General features: G+C 32.8%; 1 protein-coding gene across 2 annotated transcripts; it reads left to right on the forward strand.

Moving 5' to 3' along the window:
- Window positions 1-474: 474 nt before the first annotated feature.
- On the forward strand, window positions 475-7,756 carry LOC132728173 (heat shock 70 kDa protein 12A-like). 2 transcript variants are annotated; one of them, XM_060713802.1, is made up of 6 exons: window positions 475-517; window positions 929-1,077; window positions 1,314-1,479; window positions 4,178-4,405; window positions 5,100-5,253; window positions 5,888-7,756. In XM_060713802.1, exons 1-6 carry the CDS (start codon window positions 512-514, stop codon window positions 6,943-6,945), a joined length of 1,761 nt encoding a protein of 586 aa, XP_060569785.1. In that variant the 5' UTR covers window positions 475-511; the 3' UTR covers window positions 6,946-7,756. The 2 variants fall into 2 exon arrangements, with proteins under 2 accessions (XP_060569785.1, XP_060569786.1); XM_060713803.1 differs by having other exon boundaries at window positions 497-626.
- Window positions 7,757-10,758: the final 3,002 nt, after the last annotated feature.

Genomic DNA, 10,758 nt, shown 5'->3' on the forward strand with positions numbered 1-10,758 from the left:
AATATAATAATAATAATAATATCTTTTTAAGAAAAGGTAACACATTAAGAATATAATAAAGTAATCAGTACAACAGTACGATGGTGACAACACGATAGTACGATGGCACGATGACGAAGTACGACAGTACGATAACGATAGGTCATCTGGCTGTCACTGTCACTATGTACTTTCTTACTGTCATAATCGTACTGTCGTACTTTCAAGATCGTAAACATCGTACTGTCAATATCGTACTGTCGTAATGTCAACATCGTACTTTCGAACTTCGCGTTTTTCGTTCTCGGTCCTTACAGAACACCATAATTATTACATATTTATTCATTATTAGTTCAGCCGCTTTTGCTGTTTTAACTATAAACATTTACGTTGCTTATAGATAAAGCAAGCTACATTTAATATTTATTGGTCTTCCATTAAATTAATAACAAGAAAACATAAGCATGGCAGGTACCCTGCATGTTTACCTCCCCTGTGTATTTATCTACATATATAGGCCTACTTTACAAAAATGGAGGTATGTTAAACCCTATTTAACATTCCATTGATATATTGATTAATGATTATTTATAGCATGGAAAAGAGCAGGAAGTAAATAAGTATTTCCGATCAGTTTATCACTACAGGTATTTAATAATTGTTCTTTAAATTATGTAAAAATATTAATTTAACTTTCGGTTTTGATTTCGTCCTAAAACGTAACGTGTAAACGTTGTATTTTTCATTGAAAAAACTTGATATTTTAAGAAGTTTTAAACGCTATTAGACGTTCAACAATATTTTAAGTGCATTCGAGTTAATACATGTATGTTGCTCTTAAAATACTTGCAGGGTCATTTAATATCTTACATTTTAAAAGAATGTTGACTTAATGAAACGTCTGAGTCGGTTCATTAAAAATAATGATGAAAGATTTTCTTTATTGAAGATGGGAACAAACTGGAAGGACAAATTGTTGGTGGCTTCCATCGACTTTGGAACAACGTTTTCGGGGTTCGCCTTGTCAACTCTTCATGATTATGAGCTTGATAAAGGAAATATTCTTGCCTATTCGTGGAAGTCTGGCGATCATTCAAGGTATTTTTTTTCATGTTAAAATATAGTTAATAGATCTTAAGAAATATATACATTCTAACCAATATAATCTTGAATATTATGAACACAAACAGAGTTGGACTGTATTCAAAATTATATATACCTGTAAACGGTTTAATTAAGTGTTCTTTATATTGTCATTCAGTTATATACATTTATGGTATATTAAGAGCTAAATGTGACGTCAATCAGCACATTTACATTGACATATATTTTAGTACACCGAAGACACCAACCTGTCTATTGTTAAAACCAGACGCATCATTTCACTCGTTCGGATATGATGCTGAGATAAAATATGCAGAATTAGCTGAAGATGAAGAGCATAAAGAATGGCGGTACTTCCGGCGTTTCAAAATGAAACTATACAATAAGGAGAATAAGGTATGTTCGATAAGTTGCCAAAGTAACTCTTAATTGATTTTAAGTCAGTCCGTCCGGGACATAACTCTGAAACAACAAGTGGTATCAACATAAAACTTAGATAGATATTACTGAAAAGATGTGCAGTGCACAAGAATCGTAACTCTACCTTGCCTAACTTTTAAGTTATTGTCCTTTGTTCATTTTACACTGTGACTTTCGTCCGGAATATTACTTTAAAAGTATAAGAGATATCAACATGAAACTTTGAAGGTAGATAGATCTCATTGAGTAAATGTGCAGTGCACAAGGACTATAATTCTGCTTGCCTTAGTTTAGAGTTATTGCCCTTTGTTCATTTTTACACTTTGAACTTTGTCTGGGACATTACTCTTAATATATAGTATATGAAATATCAACATTAGACTTTGTAGGTAGATAGATTTCATTGGGTAGATGTGCAGTGCACAAGAATCGTAACTCTACCTTGTCTTATTTTGAAGTTATTGCCCTTTGTTCATGTGTATGCCCCCTTCGAAGAAGAGAGGGTATATTGTTTTGCTAATGTCGGTCGGTCGGTCTGTCTGTCTGGTGGTCCGTTTGTCTCTCTGCCGGTAGACCACATGGTTTCCGCAGATTTTCTTAAAAGCAATTTATCATGAAGTCTTCATATTTCACATACTGATTGGCCATAACTAGTAAATGACCCCTATTGATTTTGGGGTCACAAAGTCAAAGGTCAATGTGACAGGGGCCTGAATGTCAAAATGGTTTCTGTTTATTATCTTGAAAACCATTTATCACATTGTCTTCATATTTCACATAGTGATTGGTCTTAACTAGTAGATGATCCCTATTGATTTTGGGATCACCAGGTTAAAGGTCAAGGTCACAGGGGTCTTAAATGTCAAAATGGTTTCCGCTCATTATCTTTAAAACAATTTATCACAATGTCTTCATATTTCACTTACTGATTGGTCATAACTAGTAGATCACCCTTATTGATTTTGGGGTTACTAGGTCAAAGGTCACAGGGGCCTTAAATGTCAGAATAATTTCCGCCCATTATCTTGGTTACTAATTATCACAAAGTCTTCATATTTCACATATTGATTGGTCATAACTAGTAGATGACTCCTATTGATTTTGGGGTCACAAGGTCAAAGGTCAAGGTCACAGTGGCCTTGAAAGGTAGTATGATTTCCGCTCATTGTCTTGGTTACTATTTATCACAGTATTCATATTTCACATATTAATTGGTCATGACTAGTAAACGACCCATATTGATTTTGGGGTCACCAGGTCAAAGGTCAAGGTCACAGGGGCCATAAATGTTAAGAGTGGTTTCAGCTCATTATTTTGGTTAGTATTTATCACAAAGTCTTCATATTTCGCATATTTATTGGTCATAACTAGTAGATGACTCATATTGATTTTGAGGTTACTAGGTCAAAGGACAAGGTCACAGGGGCCTTAAATTTCAGAATGGTTTCCTCTTATAATCTTGAAAGTTATTTATCACAAAGTCTTTATATTTCACATACTGATTGGTCATAAATAGTAGGTGAACCCTATTGATTTTTGGGTCACTAGGTCAAATGTAAAGGTCACCGGGTCCTTGAATGTTATTATGGTTTCTACTCATTATCTTGAAAGCAATTTATCACAAAATCTTTATATTACACAGTGATTGGTCATAACTAGTTGATGATCCCTATTGATTTTGGGTCACAAGTTGAAAGATCAAGGTCACAGGGCCTTAAATATCAGGATTGTTTCCGCTTACTATCTTAAAAACTATTTATCACAAAGTCTTCATATTTCACATACTGATTGGTCATAACTAGTAACGGTTACGGAAAGTCCGCGCCGTTGCTTAGCGTCTGCACCGTTGTCGAGACGAAACAGAAAATAGACAAATTTCGACAAAACATATTGACAGAACAATTGTTGAAATTGCACAGATGATTTTATACGTTTACTGTAATAAACAAGAGTATTTACTTCAATATAAGTGTCTCTTGTACGAAGATTGAGTCAAAAATTTACCACTTCTCTCGCTTCAAATTTCATGAACATTTATTTACAAAAGTTGTTTTGTAAAGCAATCATATATATCAAATGTGACATATATATTGTGAACTTATCGATCTTGTAGTGATTTTATTTTTTCGTTACGTGCAAATATTCATCTTTTACTATATAAAACGGATTTGTCTAAATACATAGAAAATAAAATGGCACGTACCTTTTAGTTGTTTACCTTCCTCCATATTGGAAGCATCGTATCACGGAAAATCTGCACTGTTTCACGTACCCGACAGTGTTTTCTGTGTCCAAAACCTATTCGGGGCACACGCTTTTGTTCTTTATCAGTACATACATTGTAATTATTATACTATCTCAGTACATAATAGTGTAATAATTTTACTTCTTAATACATAATTATGTTGTGATTATTTTACTTTCTCAGTACATGTATTGTAATTATTTTACCTTCTAAATACATTATTGTGAAATTTTACTTTCTCAGTAGATGTATTGTAATTATTTTACTTTCTCAGTTCATTTATTGTAATATTTTATTTTATCAATTAATACATATACATGTATTGTATATTTTTTACTTTCTCGGTACACATATTGTAATTATTTTTCTTTCACAATTTATATATATAATTATTTTAAATTCTCAGTACATATATTGTAATTATTTTAGAAATCATGCGGCTTATCACAACACAGCAAAATAAAAGATTCAGAGGGTCGTGATTTCGATGCTTTGACTGTGTTTACGTTTTCAATAGATTATATGAAGCGGAAGATAATTGAGACAGTCAGAGAAAGAATTCCAAATGTCAGAGAAGATGATATACATTATGTTCTAACAACACCAGCTATTTGGAGCGAAGGGGCAAAAGTGTTCATGCGGAAAGCGGCGATAAACGTTCGATATTATGACTTATATAATTACGTTTTGTTCAATTATATTTCCATTAATATATATATAAAATAATAAAATATTACCTTTACATGTATATAAATCATATCAAAATATGTTTTGATTATTATCAAGACCAAAATAATATTGGATACAAAGGGTGCCCAAGCATAATCTGGACGGTAGTAATACCTTGACCTTTGACTTTAGCCACACGGATATTACAAGCGACACGCCATCTCATGATGTTGAACATTTGTGCTTCAACCAGCTAGTGACAGAGTTATGGCGAGGACAAGCTGTTTGTGACCATTTTTTTTGCATTTGACCTTTAAGTACGACCTTGATCTTTGACCTAGCCACACGGCTCTTGTGCACGACATGCATGTCTCGTTAGTGTGAACATTTGTGCTTAGTTATTTGAAATTCTACCTACTGATGCGATAAGACCCTTACTAACATAATTCAGACGGACGGACACACGAACTCACGCACGCGTGTACATACACCAAAACGCAATTGTAACAGCTATGCCGAGCCCTCCGCAAGCGGGCTCGACAACAACTAGAGTACGAATTTTGACAGAAATATATCTTTTGCGTATAAATCACATCTTGTTTATTTCTAACCTTAAAGATTGAAAAAAAAATGACAAAATATTTAAAATGAGCTTACACTGGTGTATTGTTTTAAATTTCAGGCACATATTCCAAAAGAAAGACTGCGAATAGCTTTAGAGCCGGAATGTGCCGCCGTTTATGTTTTAACTAAAGAGTTACCTGTCCTTGATATGGTGGCGCAACAAAAAAAGGCAATGACACAAGGGTCATGTCATCTCATAATTGATTTGGGCGGTAAGAATTTTCAACATTCTCTAAAATATCTGTATCAGTTTTCGTGAAAGTTAACTGACTAATACATGCTCATGCTAATTAAAGTCTTAGTGTCTGGCAATATAATATAATGTTTTGGAAAAGTCAGCATTAACATATAGTGAACTCTTGTGACTGTGTATTTATAAACATTTTGGTAAAGAGTTGCAAGAAATGTGTATGAAATACTTTTGAAATTTATGAAATGATATCACACTGTGTTTCACTTACAACTGAAATGATAACAATTAGCTCTCTAATAATCTAATGATTATAGTTATATAGCTACCCAGTTGTCATACAATCGTACAGAAAGTGAACGCTTAGTAATGTATCTTACATCAATGATATCAAAGATTCTCAATAGTTATAATATATGAGTATATCATTTTCATTTCTAATAGTGCAAATTAATGTTTCTTAAACGTACCGATTTTTCCTCAGACCAAGCTACTTGTTTATAAATGATTCTGACATCTATCTGTTTTCAAATCGATTTTAGAATAAATAGAATATATTATCGCGTCTTAAATTTTGTTTGAAGTTACCTTGACCTTCATATGCAGTACTTATGTATTGATTTCTTTATACCTTGTCTGACATTGCATATTAACAGGTGGAACTCTGGACATTGCTGCACACCGTGTCAATGGTAATTTCCAGTTCGAGGAAATTATTCCGCCTGAAGGGGGCCCTTGGGGCGGTGATAATATCAATTTTAAGTATGAGCAGTTTTTGCAAAGGATCTCTGGTGCACCAGCGTTTTCTAAATTTCGGAACAAAAATATGGAAGATTTTTTAATGATGCAACGGCACTTTGAAAACAAGAAATGTGCCTTCAATGATAGAGGTGACAATGCAAAGGTTACAATGCTTGTTTCGGAATCGTTTCGATCCTTGCATGAACAACATAACAGAGAAAAACTCACTGAATCTGTTCGTCAAATGACAATTTCCGAGGATGTAGAATTCAAGGCAGACAAAATGAGGATAAAAAGTACTCTTTTCAGAAGTTTCTTCACAGAAACAATTGATGGCATATTAGAAACAGTACAGGACGTACTATGTAAAATTCCAGATAATATTGACACGATCATTTGTGTCGGTGGGTTTTCTGACTGCCAGCTACTGAAAGAAAGTATTCGCGCCAAATTTCCGGATAAGACAGTTATTATACCACCGGAAGCTTCAACAACAATCATGAAGGGAGCAGTTATTTTCGGTAGGGATCAGTCTGTAGTTAATAAACGAATCAGTCGTTATACATATGGCCTAGACTGGAACGAAGAATTTGATCCAGCACGACATGATCCTGAAAAACGAGAGGAAACAGATGATGGTCCTGTCTGTCGGGATATTTTTAAAACGTTGATTGTAAAAGGGGATGAAATTCCGTACAATAAACCAACACAAGAAATCGAAGCTTATGTAAAGTCCAAATATCAAACTGTGATAGAATTCCCGTTTTACAGGTCCGAGATATTAAACAATCCGATATATATCGATGAGATAGGATGTCATTTAATTGGCACAATGAGTGTAGACATTGGAGAGTCGAGATCCCTGGACAGTTGTGTTAAATTAAAAGTTTACTTTGGTGCTACAGAACTAAGAGCTGAAGCTAAAGATGAGAGTGGAAAACAGTATGAAGTGAAATTTAAACTTGATAACTAGCAATTTAACGTGGAAATTAAAACAATGCCAGAAAATCATATGAACAAATTTCATGACAAAAACTGACAATATGTGCCGGTCTGACACATTTCAGAGGCATATTTCTGGTAATTAAAGTCAACCATTTTAAGATGATAAAGTGGAGACATGTTTAAATTTCTTCTATAACTTCAAAACATTTTCAAGAAGTACATGTACATTGTATATTTTAATCGATTTATTATTACTGATTGGCGATCCAGAAATTAAAATCCTTTAAATCCTGTATATTTTCCAGATACTAGATTTGCTTTGATTAGAAATACCAATGCTAGCTGATAAATTTTATTACATATAGGTCATAATGTTTCATAAGATATACGATACTACTCTGTCTCAGTCAGAGTGAAACTTGTTTCTATGCTAAAAGTTGTTTGAAGACAATACACCAAGAACTGAAAATGTTATGATCAGGGTAAAAGTTTGCGGACGGCAACGCCGCCATAACTGTAACAATACCTCTTTTTTCAAAAAAGAAGTGGAGCTAAAAATGGATAGATAAGTATCCACTATTTAAATTTTGGATACTTATTTAGCACATGTTGGACAGTTTCTTCATTTGTCAGTAAACCAAAGACGACTTCACAAACATGTTTTAACAGCTGTACGACTTTTTTTATCATGAAATAAATTTGCACATTACCATTTATAGCTCCATATATACGGATGATACATGCATATATATATATATAGTCATGATTTTGTTTATATTGTCAACGCTGATTTCTTGGAAATTAAAGACGAATCCCTAATTTATAGCATATTATTTGAAGTTAAAATCAATCTGGGTGATAATTTATCCTAGTATATTTGCTGTTTGGGATAGTCTAAATACTTACATTAATACACAACTATAACTGCTGAAGTAGATAAAGGAATAAAGAATGTTAGCTTATCTTTCCGTCAAATATAGTGCAGTTACTGGTTGATCATTCCATTTTCTGTGAATATGGATTTATTTCAGACTGAATTCGGCTTAGAGGGGACAGAGATGTTGCACGTTGTATTGCCATTCGCAAAAGAAAAACTCGACTCAATCGAAAATTTGCGATTTCCAAGAGGTTCTCCTTCTTTTTACATTGTAATAGTAAATGTGCATATAAAGAATCACTGTTATTATATTATTGGTATATGCCATGCTGTTTATAATTGTGTTACTATTTTTAATTGACTCAAACTTTTTTTCTCCATTTTATGTAGACTTAATTGTCATGTGGACCAGTACTAATTATGTAGAACTAAGTGACGTCACAGTAAGGTCCGCATTTTACATCCTTTCCGTAGATGTACAGAATGTATCTATTATGTGTATTTATGAGAGAAAACCGTAAATACTTGTCTTATAAAATGTTTATTTATTTTATCAATATACCATGGAAATGTGTTTAACAATTATATATATATATTAACATAATAAATGGTGTTGTTGTTATTGCTGTTCATATACGTATAGTTGACAAAGACTTTTTAAATGTCTAAGTTTTAAGAATAACGAAAACCATACAAGTAAATAGAAATGTATCCATGTTAAATATACTAGTACATGTAAAAGTAAACCATTTTGGTCTGTAAAATTCTATTGTTAAGAAATTTATTAATATTGTAGACAATTTGCAAAACTTATTAAGTGATAAAAACCCAGAATATATATATATATAACTTCTTACTTATATATACTATACTATATGTACTGTGCTTCCCATAGCTAGCAGTAGTTAAACTGTTAACCATAAACGAAGACATTGAATGGACTGACCATATACATCAGTGTCATCAGCTGTTACTTTTTATTATTTTGTGCTTTAACAAAAACATATAAGACCATGTATTAAACCGTGTTAAAACTACTCGATCTACTCCGTGTTAAATAAGAGGGCCATGATGGCCCTGAGGTCGCTCACCTGTATATAGGCCCCCACCCCCCAACGTTGCAGGGCCAATTTAACCCAAGGGCTTTTATTTGCACAAACTTGGTAGACACCCATAAGAAGATGTTTCATGCTAAACATCTAAGCTCTAGCTCATTGGGCTTTTTAAAAGAAGATTTTTTTAAAGTTTTTACTATACACATATAGTTAAAAACAATGACACCCCTAGGGCCGGGCCAGTTTTGACCCCAGGGCTTCTATTTGAACAAACTTTGTAGACACTTACTAGAAGATGTTTCATGCTTAATATCTAAACTCTAGCTATTTGGGTTTTTTCAAAGAAGATTTTAAGTTTTTGCTATACACATATAAAGAAAATCAATGACCCCCGGGGCGGGGCCAATTTTGACCCCAAGTCTTTTATTTGAACAAACTTTGTAGACACTCACTAAAAGATGTTTCATGCTTAATATCTTAACTCTAGCTATTTGGGTTTTTTCAAAGAAGATTTTTTAAGTTTTTGCTATACACATATAAGGAAAATCAATGACCCCCGGGGCGGTGCCAATTTTGACCCCAGGGCTTTTATTTGAACAAACTTGGTAGACACCCATTAGAACATGTTTCATGCTAAATATCTTAGCCATAGCTCTTTGAGTTCTTTAAAAGAAGATTTTTTAAGTTTTTACTATATGCATATTGGGAAAATCAATGACCCCCCAGGGCGGGGCCAATTTTGACCCCAGGGCTTTTATTTGAACAAACTTGGTAGACACTTATTAAAACATGTTTGAACCCAAATATCTTAGCTCTAACTCTTTTGGTTCTTTAAAAGAAGATTTTTAAGTTTTTACTATATTGTTGTGCAGCCGAAAAATGATAAAATTCATTTAAAAAAAAAAAAAAAAAAAGAATAAATATGCATGATGATTTTCTTTTAAACACAAATTTTTTTTTAAAAATATGACCTTTTAGAAAATGATTATATATACAAATATTTGTGTTTAAAAGAAAATCATCATGCATATTTATTTTTTTTTTTTTTTTTTTTTTAAATGAATTTTATCATTTTTCGGCTGCACAACACTTCTCCCTCCTTTAAGACTATTTCACTCCTGTGAAATGAAGCATAAATACTATTTAACAAAAATAAATATCATTAAATCAGAATACTGTTTACATAAGATATTCAGTTACAGAAATATATACTTGAATATAAAGCACCGATTTTGCTGAAAAGCGTAAGTACCATTCACTAATAATACATATCCTAATCACTGTCTTATTGTAAACAACACAGTTTTAATGATGTCTATTTCTGTTGTATTGCCCCCTCTGTCCTTGTTGTCTTCCATGATGATATTGACCTCTCCATTCATGTGGGAAACCGGTCTCGCATGTACTTGAAAGATCTTGATTTCTGTTTCCTCTTTTTCGACATAGATATTTAGTTTTGTCTTTCAAATGAGCAATCTCGTCTCTTAAGTTGTGGTTTGCATTTTTAAGGTCATCTATTTGGTCGTTTTTCCTTGATTCTATCATTTCTATTTCATAAGCTTTCTGGTTGTGTTTCAGTCTCAGCTGTTCGTAATCGTCATTAAGTTTCTTAAATTCTAATATAAGTTTGTCCATTATCTCTAGTTTTGAAGAGTCAGTCCTAATTGTTTCCTTTAGCGAGTTGTTTTTTTGTAAAAATGTTTCTTTAAGTTGACTTATTTCTAATTTCTTTTGGGAAACCTCATCCTGTAGTTTTTCATTAAAATCCTTAAGTCTTTGATTTTTAAAAACAAGGGCCATATTTTCTGCTTTTAAACCGGTAATAGTTTTAGTCTTTGAATCAGTCAAAGATTTCAACTTCTGAAATTCTGCTGTTGAAACATTACTTACGGAGTTGTTTGTTTGGTTC

Source organism: Ruditapes philippinarum, unplaced genomic scaffold (assembly GCF_026571515.1).
Source record: "Ruditapes philippinarum isolate M1 unplaced genomic scaffold, ASM2657151v2 ctg2582_1_1_1_1, whole genome shotgun sequence".
NCBI classification, from domain to species: Eukaryota; Metazoa; Mollusca; class Bivalvia; order Venerida; family Veneridae; genus Ruditapes; species Ruditapes philippinarum.

What these genes read in the sequence shown, in the direction of transcription:
- LOC132728173 (XM_060713802.1), top strand. An exon ending in TGCGGAAAGCGGCGATAAAC is followed by an intron (nt 4,406 to 5,099) that starts GTTCGATATTAT and finishes TTTAAATTTCAG; the next exon opens with GCACATATTCCAAAAGAAAG. An exon ending in TCTCATAATTGATTTGGGCG is followed by an intron (nt 5,254 to 5,887) that starts GTAAGAATTTTC and finishes GCATATTAACAG; the next exon opens with GTGGAACTCTGGACATTGCT.